The sequence below is a fragment of the Dasypus novemcinctus genome, chromosome 25 (assembly GCF_030445035.2).
Source record: "Dasypus novemcinctus isolate mDasNov1 chromosome 25, mDasNov1.1.hap2, whole genome shotgun sequence".
Classification (NCBI taxonomy): Eukaryota; Metazoa; Chordata; class Mammalia; order Cingulata; family Dasypodidae; genus Dasypus; species Dasypus novemcinctus.
In genome coordinates this window covers 21,339,305-21,366,230 of record NC_080697.1, presented here as the reverse complement: position 1 = coordinate 21,366,230, position 26,926 = coordinate 21,339,305, and the positions used below count along the sequence as shown (strand labels likewise).

The window sequence follows — 26,926 nt, the reverse complement described above, 5'->3', positions numbered from 1 at the left end:
GCACTTGCTAGAATCTCCTGACAATGTTAGTAGCAATGGTACTAACATATGGTAGATATGTTTGTCTTGTTTTTGATCTTAGGGAAAAATAATTCATTCTTTCATCATTAAATATTATATTTGCTGTAGGTTTTTTGTAGATGTCATTTTCAGATCATCCCTTCTATTCTTAATTTGTTGAGAATTTTTATCATGCCTGGGTGTTGAATTTTGTCCATTGATTTTTCTGAACCTACTGGGCTAATCATTTGGTTCTTCTTTATTTTGACAATACAGTATATTAAATTGATTGAGCTTTGAATGCAAAACCAACTTGTTGGTTTGGTCATGGTCTATTACCCTTTTAATATACTGCGGGATTCAATTTTATAAGACATGGGCAAAACATTTTTTGTTTATATATTCATGATGGATATATTGGTCTCTAGTTTTCTTTGACTGGTTTTGGTAATCAAGATAATAATGGCCTCAAAATGAGATTGTGTATCTTTCCTACTCCTATATTTTCTGAAAGAGTTTGAGTAAGATCAATACTTCTTCCTTAAATAATTGCTAAAATTCACCTGTCAAGCCCTATTAGTCTGCAATTTTCTTTGAGAAAGGATTTTAATTATGAATTCAATTTCTTTACTAGATAGAAGTGTATTCAGATTTTCTATTTCTTCTAGAGTTAGTTTTGGTAAATTTACCAAGAAATTTACCTATTTCATCTAAGTTGTTGAATATATTGCCCTAGAATTTTTCATAATATTCCCTCTTCGTGTCTGTTGGATCTACAGTATTGCCCCTTTTGTAATTCCTAATATTGGTAATTTGTGCTTTCCTTCTTTTCTTCTTCATTAGTGGTTTAGTTGGAGATTTATAAATTTTATTTAAAATTTTGTCAAAAGACTGACTTTCAATTTCATTGATTCTATTATTTTTCTTGTTTTCTATTTCATTGATTTTCTTCCTTCTACTTACTTTAAATTTAATTTTTTGTTTTTTTCCCTATTATGCTACAATGAAAACTTAGATATTTGATTTGTGACTCTTCTTACTTCCTAATATAAATATTGGGCACTAAAATTTTCCAATAAGCACTGTTTTCTCTGAATCCCACAAATTTTTATATACTTTGTTATTTTCATTCAAGTTCAAAATATTCAGTACTTTCTCTTTCTCTTTGATTTATTCTTTGACCTATGGATTATTTAGAAGTATGATTTTTATACTCTAATGTGAACTATGGACTATAACTGATAGTACAGTTATAATATTCAGTTGTGACAAAGGTACCACACTAATGCAAAGTGTTAATAATAGAGGAGGGGTGGTATATGGGAACACTGTAGTTTTTACATGATTTTTCCATAAACCTACAACTTCTCTAATGAAAGAAAGAAATAAATGGTATCTCTGATTAGTAAATGAGCTGGGGGAAGATCTGCTCATTTGGGCTGCCCTAGGGAAGGGCCCTTTAGAGTTTGGGGTGTCCTGCACATCACTGTAGGAAAAGGGAGTCAATGGATGCCTAAAGCCTTCTTCTGACGGTGAGTGTGTGCTGGGTGTGCGCAGGAGTTAGAATCGCGAGGTGGCTCCTGCCGCCTGGTGCCTGCCTGTGCCCACTCTGCCAGCAGACCCCAGCTCGCTGTCAGCTCTGTTTCCCGTGTGTCTCTGCATGGCTGTGGCTGAGAGAGAGAGAGCTCTTTATATTCAGCTGGTGACTGACGAGCACCAAAAATTGATTTATATCCATGGTTACTGTCACCCTGGAGAACAGTGAGAAACAAGAGTCTTTTCTTTACTTCCACATCAAACAGAGGCAGTGCCGGGAGCGCCTGGGGCCTGGCCCTGCTCTGGCTGAGCTGGCTCGCCTCTTGGCAGAGGATGCGGGTGTCTCCTTCCCCTCGCCATGCCCTCCCGGGGAGCACCAGCTGACGGACTGGAGTTCAGATCAGCAGGCAGGGTCCCGGAGTTCTGGTGACCCTGGAGCCAGCACTGGGATGTCTCGCCTCTGAAAACGCCTCTGAGGTCTGGCTTCCCAGGTGACAGGGTGGAAATCCAAAGGGGGTTGAGATTGTCCAGAAACCTCGTGCTTGGTGGTAATCTAGAGGAAGGATTGGGGAGCTGTGGGGGTGCAGGAGGGAGATCCCCTGTGGACTTTCTCATACTGAGAGGGACTGTTGTTCTCTGTCTCTTCTGACCCCTGATGCTGGTTTTAGGTCTCCTTAGAGGTATTTTTTTCTCCGAAGGGTTTTTCTTCCTCTTTTGCTTCTAATGGTTTTTCTGGATGGAAGTAATGAGAATGTTCTGGTACCAGCAAGAGAGAAACAGAAATATATATACCTTGACTAATTTGGACAATTTTGTTGAGATATGATTTTTTCTTGATGGTCCCAAGAGGTAAAATATTATTTGAATTGAATGATAAATGTGTGATTCTCTTGGGCTCAAGTTCGGAGGTAGTTGCCTTGGAGACTTTGAGACAGATTAGAGAAGTGTTTTGTAACGTGTATGCTTTAAAATTCCAGCCCCAAGAAAGAGTTCATGAACAAATGGGTCTATGGCCATATGGATTTGGAAATTGCTTCATACTCTACCTCTTACTGGAACATTACAACACATAGGACATATAAGAGGCTCTGAGAAGTCATATAGTTAGGAAACTAGTTCAATTTTATTTGAGCCCACATTTCCCAAAAACTTTCTTTACCATAAAAAAATTTTTTTTTGTATTCATATTCATTCCACAAACATGATTGGGAATGGCTGGGCTGTAGGAGGAATGGAAAAGAGGCTCCCCTGGGATCCAGGCATCTGACCTCCCATTTCCCCCACATTCCAGCATCACTGAGCTTTGAGGTCCTTGGGGCCGGGGACTTAATCCCAATTAAGCATCCTGGGAAGCTGCTATCTGGCTTCTCTTGAACACCTCTAGGGATGGCAAACTCACTGCTTTCTGGGGTGGCCCTTGTCAGTGTGTTCAGAAGTTCATCCTTATTAGCATCCAGACCCCCAAGTCAAGCAGCTAAGGCCCCACCATCTTGCCTTGTCCCTTCAGGGGCTAGATGGAGTCTGAAGTTCCCCTCGGAGGCTTCTTTCTCCAGGTGTTCACCATGGCTCATGTGATGAGGTCCAGAGCCTTCACTGCCACAGTCCTCTTCCCTCTGCATGAGCTGTGGTTTGCCAATGTCCTTCAAACGCATAGAGAGAAGAACCAGGTCTGAACATAGAGTTGGCCTGTCCTGTCAGTGCTCAGGGAAGAGCCTTCCCAGGCTCTGGTCCAGAAGCATCAGAGACTTCCCTGTTTGCCCTTCTCCCAGGGTAGTCACTCTTAAGGTGTGGGGGAAAGTTTCTCTTATTAGCCTGCCCATGCCACACATCATATTTGTTCACATGGATTTAATTAGGTGTCATCCCAGTGAGGAGGATTTTTCCAAGCCTTCAGGTTTTAGCCAATATAGTCTCCTTGGGACACGAGCCTTTGATTGGATAGAGATCCTTAGAGTTCTGATACCTGAAGCTATCGGTTTCAAGTAACAGAACCCTCACAGGAAGCAGATGTGGCTCAAGTGATTGAGCTCCTGCTGACTACACAGGAGGTCCTGGGTTCAGTTCCTGGTGCCTCCTAAAGAAATGAACAAGACAGCCAGCTGATGCAACAGGCTGGGATGTTGAGCTAATGCAACAAGATGATGGAATGAAGAGACATGAGGAGGAAAACATAATGAGAGACACAACAAAGCAGAGAGTGGAGGTGGCTCAAGCAATTAGGCACCTCCCCTTTTCATAGGAGGACTTGGGTTTCATTCCTGGTGCCTCCTAAAAGGAGGACAATGCACAAATGAACAGACACAGTAAATGCAAACAGTGAAGAGGTGTGGAGAAAAAAAATAAATTAAATAAATCTTAAAGAAAAAGCACACCAGAAATTTCTTTTTTTAAAAAAAGCACCCTCACCCTCTCTCCCACTTGGCCTAAATAGTAAAGGGATTTTACAAGCACACTAACTTGCATTCAGCAATAGAGCTTGACTCAAAATACTTCAAATATACTCCTTCATTTTACCCTTTGTTGTTCCAGTTGTGTGGGTTTTGCCAGAGAATTAACAAGCCTTTGGGAGACTCTGCCCCATGCCACACATGTGCTATACTATGGCAAAGAGAAAAGTTTTTTATATTTGTCCATGTTTTTACTCTTTCCTTGCTCTTTATTCTGATGTTTCAAGTTTCCTTCTTTTCTCATTTTCTTCCTGTTTGAAGAACTTCCTCTAGTCATTCTTTTAGAATAGTCTGATGGGGACAAATTCTCTTAGTTTTTTTCATCTAAGAGTGTCTTGATTTCATCTTCATCCAAGGATATGTTCACTGGGTATAGAATTCTGAGTTGACAGTTTTTTCCTTTCAACATCTGAAAAATGCTGTGCTGCTTCCCTCTGGCTTCCATGGTTTCTATGATAAATCTGCTATCATTAGAATGTCTGTTTCTCTGTAGACAATATGTTGTTTCTCTTTAGCTGATTTCTATATTTTTTCTTTGTCATTAGTCTTCGAAACATTGATTTTGAAATGTGTAACATTATGTGGATTTCTTTGAGTTTATTGTTTGGGTTTTGCTTAGCTTCTTGAATCTGTACATTTATGTCGTTCATCAAATTTGGAAAGTTTTCAGCCATGATAACTTTGAATACTTTTTCTTTTTTTAAAAATATTTATTTTTTATTTATTTCTCTCCCTGTCTCCCCCTACCTCATTGTCTGCTCTCTGTGTCCATTCTCTGTGTGTTCTTTGTCTGCTTGCATTCTTGTCAGTGGCACTGGAAACCTGCATCTCTTTTTTGTTGTGTCAGCTCTCCGTGTGTGTGGCGCCACTCCTGGGCAGGCTGTGTTTTATTCGCGTGGGGCGGCTCTCCTTAAGGGACACACTCCTTGTGCATTGGGGTCCCCTATGCAGGGGATACCCCTACATGGCATGGCACTACTTGCGCACATCAGCACTGCATGTGAGCCAGCTCACCACATGGGTCAGGAGGCCCTGGATTTGAACTCTGGACCTCCCATATAGTAGGCAGATGCTCTATCAGTTGAGCCAAATTTGCTTCCCTGAATACTTTTTCAATCCCACACTCTTTCTCCTTTCCTTGTGGGACTCCAATAATTCAATGATAGATCTTCTGTTGTCCCATAGGTCCCTGAGGCTCTGTTTGTTTCTCTTCAGTCTATTTTCTTTCTGTTGTTTAGATTGGATATTTTCTATTGTTCTATCTTCAAATTTGCAGATGCTATTCTTTGTAGTCATATTCACAATGAGTTTTTTAAAAATTTATTTTAAGCTTTTTATTGTAAACAGTTATAAAAATAATAGACTCCACACAAAGAATGCTAACATACCCTATTCCCCCCCAGCTATACAGATCTGCCAATTTTAACATTTTGCCATATTTGCTGTATCATGTTATCTACTCATCAATATATCAATCCTCTAATTATCCATCTATGTGTATATCTATTAATCCATTTTCTGAACACTTGAGGCAGGTTTTATACATCATGCTTCTTGAATACTTAATACTTCCATGTAACTTTCCTAAGAACAAATGCATTCACTTATTAACCACCTTAAGTGCAGTTATCAAGTTTGACAAATTTAACATTGGTATGAAGCTTACAGTCTATATTCCAACTTTTTTTTTTATGTCCCAAAAATGTTCCTTTAAGCCTTTTCTCCTCCTTCTATGGATCCCATGCAGGATCACTTATTACATTTAATAATCATCGTTTCTTTAGTTGCTCAAAGGCTAACTATTGAGGCTCTCTTGTATATGACATGTTGTTTCTGTATTGTGGCTTTTGGAATTCTCTATCTTTGGCATTCAACAGTCTAACTATAATGTCACAATGTGCATCTATTTAAGTTTATACTATCTGGAGTTCATTGAACATCTTGGACGCATGTATTCGTATCTTTTGTTAAATTTGGGAAGCTTTCAGCCACTATTTCTTTAAACATTCTCTCTGCTCATTTCTCTCTTCCTTCTCCTTTTGGAACCCCCACAACATGTATATTGGTATGCTTGATGGTGTTCCACAGGTTCCTCAGGCATGTTCACTTTTCTTCATCCTTTCTTCTTTTTGCTCCTCAGACTGTATGATTTCAATAGTCTTATCTTCAAGTTCACTGATTTTTCTTCTAATACCAGCTCCAATCTCCTGTTGAAACCCTCTGGAGAATTTTAAACTTCTGTTACTGTGGTCATCAACTGTTTTGTTTCTTTTCATAATTTCCATCTCTTTGTTGAAATTCTCCCTGTGTGCCTTTATTTTCCTGATTTCCTTTAGTTATTTGTCCAACTTTTCCTTTAGCTCTTTAAATCTTTGTCTGAACGTGGGGCATCTGTTCCTTAAGCTTATATCCAGCTAGTATTATGACAGGGCTTCCCTTTAATGCCAGGAGCTAATAAATATTTTTTTTAAAAAGAAGCAAAAGAGTCTTTTCCAGTCTCGGCAGATTAACTTAATGAGTGCTCTCTTTTCGGGCTTGTCCATACAATGAAGCTAGGAAATAGCTCAAATCCGAAGTGTTGGGGCTGCCCTGATTCTTTTTGCACATCCTTTCTCTGAGGGCCCCACCAGGTGGGCCTCACCGCACATGTGCCATGTGACCAAACCTCTTGCTGTGGCCAGGACAGTCCTGGTTTTTAATGGGGCAAAGCCTGCCAAGGGGACCAGAACACAACCCTCCCTCTCCCAACTCAATGCATGGTGCCCAGACTCTGATCTGTAGCTTGGAGATAAGGCTTGGTCATGGGAAAAGCAATGAACATTGTAGGGAAAGGGAACTCATGCCACAAACCATCTCCTTTCCCACAATAGTCAGGATCTGAGTCCTGCATTCACTCTCTCCCCACGTACATTGAGCGTCTACTGGGTGCTCTGGTGGTACTTGGTTTTAGGGATACAAAGACATGAACCCTGGCCTCCAGGAGCTCCCAGTCTAGGAGTGTGCATGGCTCGTTAGGCAGGACTGGGGCAAGGCTGGACACTTCTTGCCCATTGTGACAAGTGAGCTGTGATGGGGAAGTGTGGGGGTTAGAGGATCAGAGCGGAGACACCTTTCCTAGCCCAGTGGAATCAGGGAGAGCTCCCCAAAACTATGAGAGGAAGTTGGCCTGGGAGGTATACACATGTGAAGGGGCAGGAAGAGGTGTGGGAAAGACCAGGAGTGAGGAAGGGCATGGACCCCTGGCCCCCAGACCCAAGGAGATGGAAAACGCCCTCACTGATGTCCTTCCTCAGTGTGGCCAAACTCCAGGCCTCCCCAGGAATTGGGGAAGGTAAGCTGTGAGATCTGAACTGGATGCCTGGGACAGGGTGTCCTTGACCTGGGCTGGTTGTGGGTAAACTCCCTGGCTAGGTCCCCGTGTGGTAGAGAGCCAGGAGCTGGGGGCAGCCCAAGGCCCCCAGGGTTTGTTTTTAATGCATCCAAGAAGCAAAAGCTCATGGTTGGGCTGAAGGGAGACCACCCACCCTGGGGCCTGCTTTCCCAGGCTGGGGGTTTGTATTAGTCAGCCAAAGGGGTGCTGATGCAAAACACCCGAAATCTGTTGCTTTTATAAAGGGTATTTATTTGGGGGTAGAAGCTTACAGTTACCAGACCATAAAGCATAAGTTACTTCCCTCACCAAATTCTGTTACCACATGTTGGAGCAAGATGGCTGCCAATATCTGCAAGGGTTCTTCCTTTTAAAGCTCCATGGTCCCAGCTTCTTCCGATAGGAGCTGTAGGCTGGGATAAGTCTCTCTCCTGGGGGTCATTTCTCTCTGGGCTCAGCTGCTCTGCTCTCTCCCAAGGCCAGCTATAGGCTATCAGGCAAGTGGCTTGTCTTTCTCCCTGGCACCTCTGCTGTGTCTAATGGAGGTTTCCTTGTGTATCTGCTTCTCTGTGTATTTACTTCCTGGGGCTCCAGCATTAAAACTTTAACTTTCTCCTCTGCCACGTTATTTTCTCTGTGAGTCCCAATCCACGAAGGGGGCAGGTACTCAACATCCTACTGATGTGGCCCAAACAAAGCCTTAATCATTATTTAATCAAGTAAAAGTGAAACTTCTGAATCCAATATAATCTAATAGGTGCAGAGGAACAGACAGCTCACAAACATATCCAATATCTATTTTTGGAATTCATAAACATTATCAAACTGCTACAGGGTTTGAGGCAGGCCATGAGAGGGGCTGCAGGAGAGAGTCTGAAGCTTTCACTGGTTTTCATCTTTATCCAGAGCAGCCACAAATGGGGGATCCTGGCAAGGGGAAGCAAGCAGAATAGTAGTTTAAATTTCAATGTTATCTTTGTTATTTGTCATCTGTGTGTGTGTGTATGAAGTAAATTATTTTCCTTCAATCTTGATTTTTCTTGATAGTTATATTCTAGTTTCTCACTATGAATTTTGTTACTTGAATTATTTCAAATCATTGAGATCATATAATATTTGTCCTTTTGTGTCTGGCTTAGTTCGCTAGACATGATGTCTTCTAAGTTCATCAACATATATTCAACAACATATATATTGCTGCATGTATCAGAACGTCGTTTCTTTTTATGGCTGATATCTCCTTGTGTGTATGTACCACATTTTACTTATCCATTCACTGGTTGATGGACACTTGGGTTGCTTCCACTTTTTGGCAATTGTGACTAGTGCTGCTTCGAACATCAGTGTGTAAAGGTCTGCTCCCTGCTCTCATTTCTTTTGGGTCTATACCTACAGTTACTAGTTATCTTTTGTCCACTTGGTTTTAAGGAAGATTTGCAACTTTAAAGAACATTTTCAACAACAAAAAAAAAGAGGAAAAAGAAAAGAAAAAAAAGAAAAAGAAAAAAAAAGAGAAAAAATGTAGAGCATTTTCTTCCTTCATCTGGAGTGCAGCTTGAGATAAGTTTCCAAATTGTTCCCTTTTGCTGGGGGGCAGATGTTTTTCAAGTCTGCATTTTGAGCCTGTAAGGGTTCCATATCTCCAGTCAGTTTTTGTGGGTGCAGGCCTTGTCTCTTGTTCCCACTGCCTTTTTTTTTTTTTATGATTTATTTTATTTATTTATTTCTTCCCCTTTCCTCTTTGCTTGCTGTCTGCTCTCTGTGTCTCTTCATTGCATGCTCATCTTTTTTTTTTTAGGAGGCACCAGGAACTGAACCTTGGACCTCCCATGTGCGAGGGAGGTGCCTAGTGGCTTGAGCCACTTCTGCTCCCTCTTGTTGGGTCTCTCGTGTTTCTTTGTTGTGTCTCTTCATTAAATAATCGCATTGCGTCATCTCATTGTGTCATCTTGTTGCATCATCTTGTTGCATCATCTTGTTGTGTCATCTCATCATATCGTCTCATTGTGACAGCTCACTGTCTCGATTGTCTTCTTTAGGAGGCATCAGGAACTAAACCCAGGACCTCCCCTGTGGTATGCAGGTGTTCAAATGCTTGAGTCATATCCACTTCCCTGTTTTTTGGTTTTTTTTTTAATAACCTTTTTATTTCAGAACAGTTTTAGATTTATGGAAAAATGACAAAAATAGTACAGAAGTTTCCCACATATCCCACATCAAGCTTCCCCTATTACGAATATCTGTATTAGAGTGATAAATTTGTAATAATTAATGTACCAATATCAATACACTATTATTAACTCAAGTCCAGACTTGATTCAGATTTCCTTATTTTTACCTAATGTCCTTTTCCTGTCCCAGGATCCCATCCAGGGTACCATGTTATATTTAGTTGTTTAGTCCCCTTAGGCTCCTCTTGGCTGGGACAGTTTCTCAGCTGTTACTTATTTTTGATGGCCTGGGCAGTTTGAGGAGTTCAGGGCAGGTGTGTTATAGAAAGCTCCTCTACTGGAATCTGGTTTTTTAAAAGTTTTAATTTTTTTATTATTTGACTGGAAATATGGGATTTTTGGAGGAGGCCCACAGAGGTGAAGTGCCACCTTCATGACATTAACATTTCTATCAACATGATTTATGACTGTTGATGCTACCTGGCAAAGTTACCTGTTTTTCTAAGGTAACAGGGATCAGGGATTGAACCCACAACCTTGTATGTGACAAGCTGGCTCTCAACCACTAAGCTACATAAGCTTTCCTGAGTTGTTTTTTTTTTCCATTTGTTTTGCTTGTTGTTCGTTTCTGTTTTTTTTTTCGGGAGGCACCAGGAACCAAACCTGTTACCTCCCACGTGGGAGGCAGGGCTCAATGACTTGAGCCACATATACTCCCCTAAAGTTATTTTTTTTATCCCTGTTTACTGTCCTCTTTGGAAGGAAGTCATCTGTGCAGCCCATACTTCAGGAGTGGAGAGTTAATGTTCCACCTTCTTGGGGGCAGAGTGGAATTTGTCTCTTCTCCTCATTTGTTAATTTACTCAATCCTTTGTTTCTATTAGCAGGGGCTCATGGATATTTATTTTAGACTTTGGATTATAATCTAATACAACTTTATTTATTTAGTTGCTCAAATTGTTCCTGGGACAGGGTGTCCTTGGCCTGGGCTGGTTGTAGGTGACCTCGCTGGACAGGTCCCCACATGCATTGGGCCACTTTGAGCTGGCTCCTGGGTCTTGCTGATGTGTCCCCATCAATGCAGTTTTTTTCTTTCTGCTTTTTGAGCACTTCCTTACTTCCTGACACTACAGGATTCTCCAGCTTCATCTTTTACCTGCCCTGTCTGAGCCCCCTTCCTTTTAACTGAGGATAGTGTATGGGATGGGCAATCCCCCCACCTCGGACACCGTGGTGTCAGCTCCAGCAAGCCTCCTTTTCTCAGCTCTGTCTTCCTTTTCATGGCCTTTGGTAGACCTTACTCTCTTTGAGCTCAGCTATGCATTTAGAAGGCTATTTGTATATTTTAACCAGGGTTTCCAGGTATTTCACAATGGGAGATGTTTTCGGGATATCTAATCCTTCTTGTTGCTAGACAAAGAAACAGTTTAGTTATTTTGTAAATCAATAAGGGCCAAGAGTACCCTTGGTGACATTTTTTGTTGTTGTTGTTTGTTTGCTTCCTTTTTGAAATGAACACTTTATTGGTGCAAAAGGGAAAACAATTTTTCAAAATTCTTTTAGGGACATGCCAGCAAAATCGCTTTTCTAGGCATACATGGAAGAAATCTGTTTTTCAAGGCTTTTCATTTTGGTTATTTAGAACCATGCATCCTGACTGCAAGGTAATTTGACTTATCAAACGATTTACGTTTTTTCTTTGTTAACGTTATTACACTGCTAATTGCCAGTTTGGATTTTTATGCCTGAACACATTCCCCAACAAAACTGAAGGGCAAGGAATAAAATTAACTGAAGGAAGGACTGACTAATCTTCAGATAATTTGGTAAATGAATGAATTAATGTATTTAAGGTTTGTACTGGTAAATTGCTCCCTTCCAGGGCCTCATCTTTGAAAGGAGAGTGATGTGATTAATGTATGCTTTCCTGTTAATGGAGTTACCAAGTTGATAACTTAATTCTAAAGGACCCACTCTCAAATTCCATATATGAGTTTAGAGGGAAACTGCCCTGGAACATGGATGTTTGCATGAATAAATAAGACCACACAGCAGGTCCCAATGAGTGGAGCACTTTAATTCTGACCCTGTTATTATCGTTTCTCTGCAACTCATCAATTCAGTTACACTTTGGAAGCCTTAACAACCTACCACATCTCTTCCTTGCAAATAAGCATGAGGCCCAGCCTTCTTCAGCCTCTGGTGCAGTGAAAACCAGTGACAGGATGGCCTGGCCTCCCATGGAGAGTGTTTCTGTCTCGGGATCTTTTTTCTTGTAAGCCACATGGCTTCAAGAGACTTGGGCAATCCCACAAGTTTTCCGCGTCTGTTCTCTGTTAAGAAAGGTTATCTACTTGCTCCTCCGCATTTATGATGATCTCTTGACTTTCAGAACTGTGAGCTAAATCCAAGAATTCCACCGAGCCTCAGGGATCAAGAAGTTTGGAGTTTTTTTTTCCTTTCTATATAGATCTTTAGGTCTAACAACTGGAGTTGAAATTATTCTTTGGCCATCAGGGACACCAATTCCTTCAATTTCCTTCTTTTCAGGTATGACAGTATTATAAGGTGTGGAGAGAGAATGGGTTAACTTAGAACAAACTGAACACCAATCCTCCCTCAAGTCCCAGCAACAGAAACAGTACTTCTTGCTTGGAGAGTTAAATTTCTTGCATTCCATATCAGCCACTCATCCTCAGAGGTAACTTCTAGGTCAGTATCATCACCTAAGGATCCAAGTTCATCATTTTTCCCCACTTCAACCATCATTTTGTCACTCATTTTCTCCACCTCTTCACTTGTTTGCTCAGTATTAGCAGCTTCAACTTTTATTCTAACACCTAACTTCTCTGATACCAACTGATTCAAAAACCATTTCATCTGTCGTGTCTGAAACAACTGCAGTACCTACACCCCGATTTGTCCACAAATCAGTTGAGCCATTACCTGTAGGTGTATAGTTATTTCTCAAGTTTCCTAAAAACCACCAAGCAGGTCAGCTGCATCCCACTCCTCAAACCCAAGGTCCAGACTTGATGTGTAATTTTGGGTTAAATTTTCTATCAAGTCTTCATCTTCAGAATTTTTAAATTTACATTTTTAATGTAAAAAAAAAATTTATTCCACACCCCGTTGTTGTTTGCGCTTGCTGTCTGCTCTCTGTGTCCATTCTCTATGTTCTTTCCATGCCTGCTTGTCTTTTCTTCTCATCCTTTTCTTTAGGAGGGACCAGGAACTGATCTTGGGATCTTCCGGAGTGGGAGAGAGGTACTCAATTGCTTGAGCCACCTCAGCTCCCTGGTCTGCCGCGTCTCTCACTGTCTCTCCTCTGTGTCTCCCTTTGTTGCATCATCTTGCTGCATCAGCTCTCCGCAGCTCAGGCTGCCAGCTCTTCATGACACAGGCCAGCTTGTCTTCACCAGGAGACCCCAGGAATTGAACCCGGGGCCTCCCATATGGTCGGTGGGAGCCCACCACTTGAGCCATGTCTCTTCCCATCTTCAGAGTTTCTGTGGGTATGCTGTGAGGCAGGCAGTGGGGGAACATTGCCTTCTCCAGTTCTTTCCCGGGAGTTGGAACTTTTCTCTATATGCTTCTGATGGTCTTGGCTGGGAATATCCATTCTATGATCCTGTGCAAGAACGAGAGTCTGAGCAGCATCTGGAGTAGCAGTGACTAAAGTGAAAAGATTCTTTTCTAGAATATCATAGAGTGGATTTGGCTCATTCATGGAGAAGCTCTGATGTCCTAGTAGTTCTCCCAAAAGATCTCCCCCACAATATACCAGTGCTGCTCCTGCCGGTCGGGAAGCTGCATCACCACCGTATACTGGTACAGATGGTACATGACTTCTTTAACAGAGAACTTTTCATCCTGTGCACCTGCTTCCTGCAAAATTTTTAAAAGTGGCAGTTTTGGCCGAACCTGGCAAATCTCTGGAGAGATCCTGCAACCACTATCCGATGTTGACCCCCGGGCAGAGGATCGCAGTCTGTGGCCAAAACTTTCAGCCACCCCAAAAGTCACCCCCTGCCAAGCCTGGGGGAGGGGAGTGTTGGTCACAGATCCTAGGGCCGCAGTAGTGTATTTGAAATGGGGAGGAAGAAGCCCTCGGGGACATTTTTACTGAGAGAATAGCATCAGAATTGAATTGTCTTCCACTGACCACATTGGACAACATCAGAAGTTAGAGAATATCTGTTTCTGAGATTTTCTTGAGCACAGTCGAGGAACCACCAGGCATCCAAAGTGCCTCAGGTGGGAGGGCCAGGGGCAGTGGGGAGCAGCTGGAGACAGGCCCGGAGTCCAGGTGGGTGACTGGAGGAAAGTTGAGTGGATGGTGCATTAACAGGTGTGAGCGGGATGACAAGGCCTGGGGCTAGCGCAGCCCCTTGGACTTTACTAGGGTCATAGACCCCAGATCCAGAGAGAACTGTGTGGAGTGGGCTGCCAGTCAGGGACTGTGAGCTTCAGTGGAGGGGCGGGCCTTCAGGGAGGGGCGTGACATTTAGGGGAGGGGCATGACCTTCAGGGGAGGGGTGTGACCTTCAAGGAGAGGTGTGACATTCAGAGGAGGGGCATGACCTTCAGGGAAGGGGCGTGACCTTCAGAGGAGGGGCCTCACCGTCAGGGAGGGGTGTGACCTTTGGGGAGGGGTACAGCCCCCAGCCCCTGAGCGGAGGTAGCCTGGGAAACCCGGCTCTGGGCTCACTCTCCTCTCCCTCCACTGGCCCAAGGCAAGGGAAACCAGAGGGCAGGGGCTGTTGAAGTAGCCCCAGAGGCCTCGGGGCACCCCAGGGGGCTGGAGAGGGAGAGAGGACCCGGAGGGGCTGGCGAATGCTGCCCTCTGTTCTAGGCAGCGGTGCCGGGCTCTGCCCAGGAGATGATGCCTGAACGCTGTCTAGAAAGATGGGTGGGGGCTCACCAGGGGCCCATGTGTCTGTCCAGGAGGAGCTGCCAAGTGGGCACCCCAGTGTCTAAGAGATGCATGTTTAGGGTTGGAGCTGGTGCCCCCCCGCCCTCCACCCCTTTTCCAGTCGCCCTCCTCCCACCCCTGCTCTCTCTGTTCACCCTGCTGGGAATTCCTCCAGAGGCTCCCCTTGGCTGACTCTTCAGGGGCTCGGCTCTCTCCTGTCAGGGCCATTCAGGCTTCTTGTGGCTTGAAGCCTAAACCATGTGGGGGACTTTAAAAAAGAAGGCAAAAGTAGGTGTGAAAGTGAGTATTTACTGAGAACAATAAAAACCATCGAAACACAGATTCCTGGGGCTTAGAGAGTCAGGCCATTTCTTCTCCCAGCTCTTCCTCCTGTGCTTGGTCGGGAAGCCGGCTCCTCCCTGGGCCTCAGGGTCCCCTGGGGCCCACCCTCAGCACCCTCTCAGGGAAGAGGAGAGCGCCCAGCAGGTGCTGGACCAGGAGTGGCTTCGGCGGGCCTCCTGGGTTTGCCCTTCGGCAGCTGTGTCTACACTCCTGTTTGCCGGCTCTTCCTGCTCTGCGTTTCATCAGCCTGCCGGCCCCCCTTTAGAGAACACGGGGAGGGTAAAGCAACCCTTTGCAAGGCTGCATGAATCAGTGAGACCCTGGCTTCCCACTACCCCCTCAGACAGGGAGACGAGAGGGAGCAGTTGTTGGAGGGGGAAGAAGGCAGCCTGGGATTTCTCCCCAAGGGCTCAATGCCAGGGGTTCACCTGGCCACACCACACCTGCCCCAGGCCGGCCACGTGCTGCCTTGCTGCCATGACCGCCCCGTGGGGCTCAGCTCTCTCTCCCATGCCCTCGGGCCCACGGGACAGGCCGGCCACCGGGGAATGCCCGGTGCGGCAGAGGAAAGGAGGCCAAGGGGAAAATGCGCCCGGCTCCCGCGGTCTCCTTCCGAGTGAGCCGGTTGCTACGCAGCCTTGTTTATTCAAGGAGAGGCTCCCAGAGAGCAGGGAGTGCCAGCGGCAGGGCCAGCGGCCGCTCCCAGCACCTGCCCCGACAGGGGCGCCCCCAGCCCAGAGCCACAAGACTGGGCCGGGGCCAGGCCGGGCGTGGGGCTGCCCCGGTCCTCGCCTCCCTGCACCCATGGGCTGCATTGCCTCTGGAGAGACCAGGGAACCTGGATTCCTTCGGTGACAGGGGTTTGGCCTCTGCACAGAGAGGTGAGGGGCAATGTTTCATTAAGCTGTTTGTGGGGGGAGGTGGGGACTGGGTGGGTCAGGAGCCCTTGAGGGGAGGGCTGGGGACCCATCATATTGCGAGCAGTAAGGGCATCAAGCCAGGAAATGGAGACTGTGTGGCTTCAGGGAGGTCCCTGCCCTCTCTGGGCCTTACTGAATCAGCTGCAGGAGGAGGCTGGACTGGCTGCTATCTGAGAGGCTGCATGCCACGGAAGGAGGGGCTGCCCTGGGCGGTCCCCGGGCCCCCACTGTGGCCTCTCAAGGGTGGTCCTCTCTGTTTGAGGTCCTGGGGTAAACCCAGAGTCCTACGGGCCCACCTGGGAGTACTGAGACTGGTGGTGCCAGGAGGGGCTGGGGGAGCATGGGGAGGGCCCCTCGGGATGGGGTGCAGGTGATGGAGAGGGCTCTGCTCTGGGCCTGGGTTCTGGCTCCACCTCCTCTCTGAGCCTCAGTTTCCTCACCTGTAAAATGGGGCTGCTCGGGAGGGGTGAAGCTGGAGCGACCGCCATGTTAGCCCATGTGCTCAACAGAAGCTTCTTTTGTGGGGTTTTTTCGTTATTGTTGAGATGTTTGTGTCCTGTTTGGGAGCAGATTTTGGCCTCCTGAATGTAGGGTTTTGCAAACCCTCTCTCCTGGGCCAGGGCTCAGGCTGGCCGGGGCCTTCTCAAGGGCTGGCTTCTCCCCGGGGGCCCTGGAGGGGCTGCACCGAGCCCTGCGCTGTCAGGGCTGCGCTGCGGTGGGTGAGGGGGCGTCTCAGAGCCGGCCCTGCTGGTGGGAGCGTGCGGGGGCAGAACCGATGCCAGCACTGCCCCTCAGGCCCTGGCCCTGCTGCCCTCCTAGGTGCGCCCAGGGAGGCCTGGCCTGGGAGGGTTGAAGAAGGGGGCTGGAGTGGAGGGAGGGGGCGGGTGTCAAGCTGAGCTCTGCAGAGACCTGCCCCTGAAGGCAGCGGCGTCCTCCCATGTCCCCAGGGCCACCTCGGAGACCCCGGACTCTGCTCACCAGAATGGACACTTGGAAGTTTATTATTATTATTTGCAGTCAACCTCTTACAGGCAGCAGAGTGTAGAAACCACAGGAACAGCTTAAAGAATATTTACAAACTGAGCATCTGTGTAGCCACCGCCCAGGTGAAGAAATCAAATTCTGGCAGCCCCAGGACACCCCGCCATGGGTGCCTTCCTCCTCACAGCTGCCTCCCCGCCCTTAGGCTCTCTGTAAACGTTACCATCTGGGTATGCATTTCTAAACATTTAAGTTTAATTTGGTTGACTTTGGAAACTTCTCCAGAGAGACTCACTCTTCGTCTTCCTTTGCTGCTGGCTTTTTTGCTAACCGCTATGCTGGGGAGTCACCCGTGGTGATGGTTAGAGCAGAAGTTGGTTCGTTTTCCTTGCCACGTAATATTCCCCTGTGCCAATACGCCACGACGTGTGCCTTCTCTTTCCTGTTGGACAGTTGCATTGTTTTCAGATGCTGGCTTTTGTCAGTAAACCTGCCATGAACATTCCTCCAGTGTTTTCCCCGCTCACGTGGGCAAGATGTCTCAAGGGTGCCCGCCTGGCAGCGGTTCTGCTGCGGCGTGGGGGTTTGCGCGTCTTTGTTAACTAAAGCTGAGCGTGGTTAGGCTGCCTTCTGCTGGCCCCGGCGCGGGGTGGGGACTCTCCATCGCTCCACACGAGGAAGTCAACACTGGGTGTGGCCCCTGGCCTTCCCTCCCCGGTCTTCAGCAGTGGTGGTGCTCCCTCACTGTGGCTCTGTCATGCACGGCCCTGACAACAGGCAGGCCTTTTCCTTCTTTCCCTACTTTTCAGGTGTGCCGTGCCCTCCATCTCCATCCACTCGGTCCCTCCTTGTGCTCACTTCTCCGACCTCCGTTTTTCTCTCTGCCCTTCCCGTCCTCTGTCCCTGTCCCCACTCCTTCCTGGAGGACCAGTGGCCAATATACTTTATTCTCCATTGTTGATCTTTGAGCTGTGGACCCAGCCCCCGGAGCAGTGGTCTAGCGACCCAAGATTTCCCACCTTGGCTCTGCTTGCAAACCTCTGAATCTTGGTCCAACTCGCATCCCTCCTTCCTGGGCTTCAGAATCCCCCGGGGGTGGGGGAGGTGCGTTCAAACCCCACAGGCCTGGCAGCGATCCATCCTCCGCTATCCTGCCCATCCTGTCCCCGGCCCTCCCCAACACACACTGAGCTGCTACAGATGCAAGGCCACATCACTGAGCTGTGCTGGGCGTAAACACAGTGGAGAAGTACTGCCTTGGGTGCCACCCTGTCCTGGACGGCCCTTAAAATTCATTTATTAACTGCGTCCTTAGCAGACTTGGGTCTGTTGAAGGGGCCTCTGGGAGCATTTCCTAACAAGGTGTACTTGGCCTGCTATTCTAACATCCTGGCCCAGCCTGCCCGCCTCCCCCTCCTTACCCCGAAAATTTATGAAATGGAGGGACATCCTCTTCCTCAAAGTTCCTCACCATTTTGCCACCCACTCTCAGCCAGTCCTCCATAGTTTCTTGCTCCAAAGACTTTCAAAAAGGACATTAGTCTTCTTTCCCTGAACATCATCTGAGCACAGGGGAACAGTTACTGAACAATCAATACTATTCATAGCCACTGTTTATTGAGTACTTCTTAGGGGCCAGGATAAGTATTAAATGCTTGCCATATTTTTTCAAATACTCGCAAAAGCCTTGTGAGAGAGATAGGGTCTCCACTTTTCAGTTAAATGGAGGCTCAGAGAAACTGCATAAAGTGCCCGAGATGGCACAGCTGGCAGGTGACAGAATGCAATCCAAGTTGGCATGCACCCCAAAATATTTCACTCTACCACCTCCAGCCACAGAGGGCACCAGCCCTAAGTGTGAATTCTCACTCTTCCGCTTTGTAGCTCTCTGGCCTTGAGCTATTCACTTAAGCTTTTCTGGACTTCAACATTCTTATTTATAACATAATAAGTAACTCTATCTTGTGGCCTATTTCAAAAGTCAGATTTCTCAGTATTTGGAAGCACCTAATAAGTGCCTGGCACTTAAGTGGCATGGGACTGACAAATGTTAGTTTCTGTCACTTAGTTCTCAATGAAGACATCTCAACAAGATACCTGTAAAGAGGTGTTCAATTTTGAATTCCCTCCCTCCCTCCCTTCCTTCCATAAACACTTTCTGAGTCATCACCACGTGCCAGGCACTGTTTAGTACTTTGTATTTCGTTAAATTCCCACGGAGCTGGTAGCTGCCCCATACCTCTCATTGCCTGGAGGACAGAGGGGTTGCAGAAGTGTTTTGCCTGCCTGATCCCGTGATGCTGGTGAAGACGGCAACTGCAGCCAGTGGGGGTAGCTCTGGAGCTGGTAAGGGGGTCCAGAGAGGCACAGCTGTGGAGGGGGAGGCTTGTGATCTGTGGGCTCCGTTCCCACCCTGCTTTCCTGCAGGAGCTGGGAGCCTGGGGGAGGGTCCCAGCGGAAGCCCCATGCAGGGGGTTAGACAGAAGTTTTCTGGTTGGAGGAGGAGGTGGCTTTTGGGACCATCACCCCAGGAGTGGCCAGGTCTTTATCTGGGAGGCGAGGGTCACTATGAAAACCAGCCTTGCCACAGGCTAATGAAGATGAAGACATCTGGCCGGGGTGGGGAAGGGAGAGAAGTATTTGGTTTTTCTGGAGTCAAATGCAACCTCTGCGGCTCTTCCAGGACTTCATGAGTTGAGCCTCTCATGCTCATCTATCTTACCTCCTACTGCACCAAAGATATCCAGCCCTTGCAGCTTGCCTCCCACTTCCCATCCTCCGTGCTGCCCTCACCTGTCCCCAGTGTCCAAGGCCCCTCCGGCCCCAGGGGGCTCCCCTGCCTGCTCACTCTGGCCCCATCAGGTGTCCCTTCTCCCTTCTTTCTCTTCTGCTGGCTTTTTGTCCTCCTATGAATATGTGCTGGTGTTTCCTATCTCTAGAAAAATCACAGAGAACAAACAAACAAACAATGTCACGCACCCTCACTCCTCTCCATCCACCATCCAGGATCTCCTCCTTTTCTCTTTCAAAATGTCTAAAGCATGGTCCAGGCTCACTGTTTCCACCTCTTCACCTGCCATGCACCCCCCACCCCAGCCACAGCAGCTTCCTTCTTTGTTCTCCCCAATGCACACAAATTGCTCTCACTGACCTTCTGGATGATTCCCTAAATGGTCATGGGCTTCTCCTGGCCCTTGCCTGCCTGAGCTGACACTCCTGTGTCCCCACTTCTCATGTGGCATCCCTGGCTCCAGCTGCCCTGGTCTCCTCAGCCCCCATGAAGGTCCTGACTCAGTCTCCCTCTTCGCTTCCTCTTTGCTTCCCCTTCTGCTGCCCACCTCGGCCCAGTGCTAAAGGTCCCTGGGCCTTCCGGGGCTCTGGGCCCCCTCTCTTGGCCAGGTCTGCTCAGCAGATACATCTGCTCTTCTGGTTCCAGGTACCATCCAAGGACAAGGGTTTCCAAGCCTCTAGCTCTAGCCCAGACCTCCCTGCCTTGAGCCCCAGACCAGCTGCCTTCTGGATGGCTCTACCTGAGGGGTCCCAGAGTAGATACAAACCAACCTGCCCAAACCCGGGCACGGTGTCTCCACTCCAGACTGACTCCTCTTCTTGTGTTTGCCATCTCAGCCATTGGCACCCCATCCTCTAGCCCCCCACACCAGAACCTAGAAGTCAGTGTAGACCCGCTTCTCCTAGCCTCCCTTATCTACTCAGACTCCAAATCCTGCTGAATTGTCCTCCAAATGTTTCTAAGATCTGTTCTCTTCCCCTGTGTTTGAAACACTGCTGCCCTAAATCCCACCCTTAGCATCTCTTGCTAGGACTATTTCCACAGCCTCCTGCCCTGCCCACCCAACTCTCTCCTCTGCCTCCTGTGGCCAAACAGTCCTCATGTGTCTCAGATTTTATGGAATGCTTGTGATTACTACTTGCATTTTTGCAGTTAAGGAAATGGGCTTAGAGAAGTTTAGAAACATGCCTGCAGTCACAAGCAAGTGGATGCTGGAATTTAGTCTTATTCACCTCTGTAGCTGAGTACCTAGTACGTGGCCAGGCACGTAGTAGGTGCTAATATAAACTGGTTGAATGAAGGAGTGAATCTCAGTTTTTCAGTGATAGACAGAACACTGGGGGTCAGAGCCCAGTAGGTAGCTTAGAACATTTTGAATTTGTCCTGGGGGTCTACAGGATTAGGTATCTTTTTTGGGGGGAGTGGAGGCAAGTGGAGGGGTGAGATATGTGGGCACAATAAGCAGAGGGGCCTGTGGTTGACCCTTTATGCTCAGGGAGACAGTTTGGGGGTACAGGAGGGAGTGTTCCAGTCTAAACTCTGCTTATAACCAATGTCAAATCTTGGTTAAGTCAATTATTTTCTCTCTGCTGGTCCAGAAGCAGGGCTAGTGGCCTCTCTCAGCTCTAAAATTCTGTCAAGGGTCCGTCTTTCCTAGGAAGTCCCTCCCAGGTCCCACTTGAGGGTTCTACATGAAAACACAGCTCAAATAAAGTCATTCCCCTTTCTAGGCTGCTGCGCTGCCAAAAGCAATATACCAGAAATGGGTTGCCTTTAACAATGGGGGTTTATTTCTTTACAAGCTTACAGTTTCAAGGCTGAGTAAAGTGTCCAAATCAAGCCATCACCAGGTGATTCTTTCTCCCTAAAGACTAACTGCTGGAAATCCTGGATTCCTCTGTCACATGGCAAGGCACATGGCAGCATCTGCTGGTCTCTCCCTTCTGTTCTGGATTTCCTTGCTTTCAGCTTCTTGCTTCTGTGGCTTTCTCTCTCTTTCTCTGTATTCATCTGTTTATAAAGGACTCTGTAAGATGATTAGGATCCACCCTGGGCCATACCTTAACTGAAGTAACCTAATCAAAAGGCCCCACTTACAACAGGTTTATACCTACAGAAATAGATTAGCTTCAAGAGCATACTTTTTCTGGGGTCCATACAGCTGCAAACCATCACAATCCTGTCTTCCAAGGGTCTTCAGGTTTCCTTTCACCTGCAGAACATGCCCCAACCCTTTGGCTGAGCATGCCAGGTCTCCCCACGTGGCCCTCATCCACTTTCCCTGGCTTAGGACCACTTGCAGGTCCCAAACTCGCAGGCATGTCCCTTTCTCCCTGCCTTTGCTTAGACTGTTTCTTCACTAGGAAGTCCTCTAGCACCTACATCCCTCCAGGCCCACCTAGGGTGCTACCTTTTCCATGGAGCATCTTCAGGTACCCTGGCTGGACAGTGCTGATGGTCAGCCTGTGTGCCCACATCTGGGGTTGGTACCTCTTTGCCAGGAGCTGCTTCATTCTGCCTGGCAGGCCAGTGAGAGTTCACTTGGGGTACCTGAGTCCATGCTGAGAACTGGGGAGGGAGACCTGGAGGGGGTTCAAGGAATGGTCTGGATCAACCCTCTCACCCTATAGACACATTTGTGGAGTGACAGTGTTGCGTGGGTCTGTCTTGCAGGAGTGGAGGGCTGGCCTGTCGGAACTTTGGAGATGGTAGGTATACACGCCTATGTGTGTGAGTGCTGTGTGCATGTGTGCATGTGCATACGTGTGGGTGCACGTGCGTGTGCGTACAAATGTGCACGTTCTTCCATGCACACGTGTGCATGTGTGTGTGTACATGTATGCTGTGTGTGCATGAGTGTGTGTTGGGGGAAGGCAAATTTGCTTCTTCCCAGGGGAGGAGAAGGAAGTGTTTAGACCTGACATTATGGCACGGCTACAATATACCAGCAACGGTGCTATATTGTTTCTATACTTGACTTCCTTTAATCCTAACAAAGCCCTTTGTTAGCATGTTTCAGATGAAGAAAGCAAGGCTTGGAAGAGTTAAATAACCTTCCCAAATTAATACAACCCAGCGGTGTCTGGTTCCAAAGCCAAAGTTCCAGGCATTCTAAGCAGGCGTTCGGGAGCATTCTGCAGTGTGGCAGGGAAGGAGTGCCTAGATCAGAGGTGGGGGCTTAAATATTAAACTTGTAAACTCCCATCTTTCCCCTCATCGTGGGTTGCCCCCACCCTTTCTCTACTCACCTTGGTGTGAGCACTGTGGTTCCCCTCAAAAAGGCCTGAGGGGACAGAAACTCTGACTTCCTGGGCCGAGTGTCTCAGGAGTGGGTCGTGTGGAGACCCGGGCTGGATGGGGCTGGGTCTCAGGGCCATGGGCCTCTCCCTGCCCTCCTTCTCAGAGCCCACCCCTTGCCCGCCTGTCCAGGGGCTGTTCTCTTGGGAACGAGTCTCTGCCAGGCTCCCTCGCCAGCGAAGTAGACACGGAGCAGGGCGCTGGCATCCTGCGGGCTGGGCGAGGCCACAGGGGCACTTGAGATTTTGTCGTTGAGGCTGACATTCTTTACTGGGCCACTTCTAGCTTTTGTTTCCTTCCCACATGAAACCTGAGCCCCTCTGTCCACCTTTCTTCATTCCCAGGGTGCCGGTCACCATGGAACATCTGTCTCAATAGCCCTTGGCGGAAGGAGTGGACAATGGTCACGAAACCAGGTCGAGTGTAGAGGGGCTGCCCATTCTGGGCAATCCAGAGCACCAGGGAATGAGGACCCCAGAACCCATGGTCGTAGGTCAGGCCTGGGGTTTCTAATGGGGGAGACCAACTCCTCAGGGCCCAGAACGGTGCTGGCTGCAAACGGGGTGTAGTGAATTGAATCCCAGGGGGCAGGCACTAAGTGGTGTCCATGAAAAACCCCAATGCTTTGAGCACAATTTTGCTGGGGTTTCTGATTCTGGGTTTTATCATTTGGACGTGGGTCTCTCAGTTTCTTCGATCACCCTGGGCATAGGTGATTTTTCCAGGGCAGTGCCATCTATTGCTCTCACATAAGATGTGGTTGTCTGTTCATTAGCAGATTGGGCCACCTCTGCTTGGGCAGGCTCCTAGGAGACCAGAGGTGTAGACCGGGGGTGGGGTGGCTAAATGGGATTCACCTAGGGGGCGCCTGGGCAGGCAGTCAAGTGGCACCAGGTTTCCTTTCTCTGCTGCTGGTGATCTTGGAGGGTGAAGGAACGTGGGTTGTCTTGGCCCGTTGCCGTTCCCCCAGCAGAGGGGGTGGGGCACTTCGCAGTAGAGGTGGCTACTGACCCTGCTGCTACCTGCACTTCCAGGAAGTGTCAAGTCTTCTGCTCAGCTCTTGAGGCAGCAGTAACCCTTTGGCAGCATAAAGTGAGAAAGGATGGCATAGGAGCTGAGCTCTTATCATAAAGTGAATCAACACAACTTGTGGTCCTGTGTGACCCTTAAATTTTTTTTTTAATACAGATTCCTGTGGTCAGCTCCCTAGAAGACTCTCATACAGTAGGTCTGGAATGGGGCCTGGGAATCTGCAATAAGATTGAGAACAAGGACCGTAGCTAATTGTCACGTTTCTACAGACATCCTGCAGAGAAAGTCCGTCCTGGTTAGAATCAGGGTTAGCAGGAGTCAGGGGGACCTGTAGCTCTCATTGCCCCCAAACACCTGGACCCAGCTTGTTGACTGTAATTCAGCTATGGAAGGCCTATCCCAGTCCAGAACATTTCTGCTGGGCTCTGCTGGGAAGCAGTGGCCTTGCCAATCTCCTGAGGCTCCTCCCCGGTGCCCTGGGCATCTGTGGAATGCAATCTCCTCCCTTTGCTTGGAGAAGGGCCGTGTCTCCCAGGCGGGCTGGTTTTCCCAGCCCCGGGGCCAAATCCTGCCTGCCCCAGGAGCCTTCAGTCAGGAGATGCCTTTTCCCCTGGCTGTGGGGAACATTCTCACACAGAGAACCTGAGTGGCCCAGGCCTGAGCAGTGGGACAGGCAGGGGCTGAGCTGGGGCTGCGGTGGCAGGGCTGGGCTGACACCTCTTTTTGGCCAGAGGGGTTGCTAGGAGCTGCTGTGCCTCCTGGGCCCCAAGTGGGGACTGCGGCAGCTCCAGACGGAAGGCAGATTTTCTCAGTTCCTGAGCTAGGATTTGTTGCTCAGCAGAAGGGAGCTGGCAAGGCACCCTGGCTCGTCCCTAGGCGCTGTCTTGAGGGAGCTGCTCTCTGGAGTAGGACCTGGGAGATGTGGCTTTAACCCTGTTTTCATCACTCATCGCCCTGGTTGTCCACCTCTGTCCTAGTTTCCTGGGGTTCCTGCAGCCAAGCACCGCCCTGAAACTGGGCAGCTCATTCTCTCATGGTTGTGGAGGCCAGGAGCACCAAATTAGGGGGTCGGCACCACCCTCCCGCCGGAGGCTCGAGGAGGTCCTTCCTTGCCTGCCAGCTTCTGGTGGCTTCTGGCATTCCTTGGCTTGTCTTCTCCCCATGGATCCTCTGTGTCTCTGTCCCCAAGTCTCTTTCTCCTTTCTCTTATGAAGGCAGGCCCAGCCTAATCCAGGCTGACCAAGGTAACTCTTTAGACCTGGAAAAACCCAAATTCCAAATGAGGCCACATTCGGAGGTACCAGGTAGGTGTGAATTTTGGAGGAACACTGTTCAACCCAGTATGACCTCCCTAACCTGCCAGGGTGAAAATGGGCCACCGTTATTTCAGCAAAGAATTAATCACGTTGAGAGAAGCTGCCAAGTCTGCAATTCCCACGGAAATTTGGGTCAAGGAAAAGGGCTGATGACTGACCCTTAAGGCTTAAGGGAGGCTGGGCGAGTGGTCAACCCCAGCATGCAACGTGGCCCAGAGGGTCAGAGGTTTGGCTCGTTCAGCAAGGCTAGACTGATGAGCCAAATACCTGGTGGTAAGTAGAGCCCAGAAGTTCCACATCCATCGTGACCTTTCAGGGCAGGTAGCAACGTGAGGGGTTTGTGAAGAAAGTAGAAGCTGATGGAGAAACCGAGTGTCACACTCGGCACCGAAAGAGCCCACCTTCCCCCGGGACCCCCACAGTGTCCACGTTGAAGTGACAAGTGGAGTCAGGTTGACTCGTGTCTTGGACCCTCTTCATAAGGAAGAGTCAGGCAGGCTCAGTCTTTCGAAACTGAAGCCTTCGAGGGAGTCAAAGTGAGGGACAAAGAAGTGTCATCGGGTCCGCTGGCGGAATGCTTCACGGCCCCAGTGCTCTTGTCCCTGCCCGCCTTTCTAGAAGCACAGCAGCCTGGAGAAGCTTTCCTCTGGTTTGCTGACTTCTCTCTGCCCCTCTCCACCCAGGTCCCTGGATGGTGCAGGGTGGGACCCTTTGGCCGCCCGAGGACTGTGCTGATGGCCCAGTGAGCGGCGGCTGCCTCGGGACGACTTCCCCGGGGCCTCCCCGCCCAGAGCATGGGCACGCGTGATGACGCCCCCCCAGGTAAGCGGTACCTCGCTGGCTTGTGCTGATGTTTCCCGGGGTGGGAGTGGGGTGGGCCCGGACCAGGGCCCTCCCCGGGGCTCCCACGGCCTGCGCTCTCCCACCTGCCGCCGCTGGCCCTCCCCAAAAGCTGCCTGTGGGGGTGGACCCCTGGCCCGGGTCAGACGCTTGGGCTGGGCTTTGCCTCCCCTCTCAGGGCAGGGTGGACTGGCTGACGCCTTTCTGGGGGTGGGCAGAGGATATGGGGTGGGGCTGGGGGAGGCCCGCAGTCCCCTGTCCTCAACCACCGAGTGTGCAGCAGACGGTGCCAGCAGCCTCCGTTTCCTGCACAAATGAGAGGGGCTGCTGGGAAGGTTGAGAGTGGCTTAACCAGGAGGGGTGAAGCCAGGCCAGAGGAGCCTCTGAAGGGCGTGGGGAAGCCCGAGAGCCAGAGCAGCAGTTCAGGAGGCAGCATCCGGGCTCTGCCACGTTAATGGGAAGACAGCTGCCTGATTCAGTGCTCAGTCAGACATGACTGCCACCACTGGATTCCAGCAGGGAAGGGGAGGTGCTGAATGCTGGCGAGAAATCCACAGATCTAGAACTTAACCGAGGGCTTCAGTCACTCATTCACTGTGTGAACCCCTGACTTTGTCCAACTCCTTCGTTTATCAGAGAAAGGAGGTGAGACGCAGACAGGGTAAGTTTCTTCCTCGAGGCCACTCAGGTGGCAGAAGTAGGACAGGAAGCCAGACTCCTGACTCTCAGTCTAGTGGCCGTTGGGGATGGGTGTCCCCAGGGGTGGTCCAAGGTGAGCTGCGGAGGGTGAGGGCTGTGAGGGTGTTGGAGGATGCCGCTCGCCAGCACCCGCTGAGCCCTCCCGGGCTTCAGGTGCTGCTGCACAAAGCTGGGCAGGGCCAGGCCCCTGCCAGGGACCATGCGGGGCTCGTGGAGGGGGCTGGATCGAGAGGCCAGCATGAGGAGGCTGCGTGCTGGGAGCTCAGCCG

General features: G+C 48.8%; 1 protein-coding gene and 1 pseudogene across 2 annotated transcripts in view; one reads left to right on the top strand and one right to left on the bottom strand.

Moving 5' to 3' along the window:
* The first annotated feature begins 1,785 nt into the window (after positions 1-1,785).
* TOGARAM2 (TOG array regulator of axonemal microtubules 2) overlaps positions 1,786-26,926 on the top strand; it is a 77,909-nt gene continuing 52,768 nt past the window's right edge. Inside the window, exons 1-2 of one of the 2 annotated variants that reach the window (XM_058287799.1) lie at positions 1,786-2,013; positions 25,802-25,940. In XM_058287799.1, the coding sequence (XP_058143782.1) occupies positions 25,913-25,940 (28 nt within the window). In that variant the 5' untranslated portion in view covers positions 1,786-2,013; positions 25,802-25,912. Of the gene's footprint in view, positions 2,014-15,425; positions 15,663-25,801; positions 25,941-26,926 lie in introns of those variants that run through there. The other variant, XM_004452339.5, reaches the window with a different exon arrangement.
* On the bottom strand, positions 11,648-16,189 carry LOC101410968 (protein Mdm4-like; annotated as a pseudogene).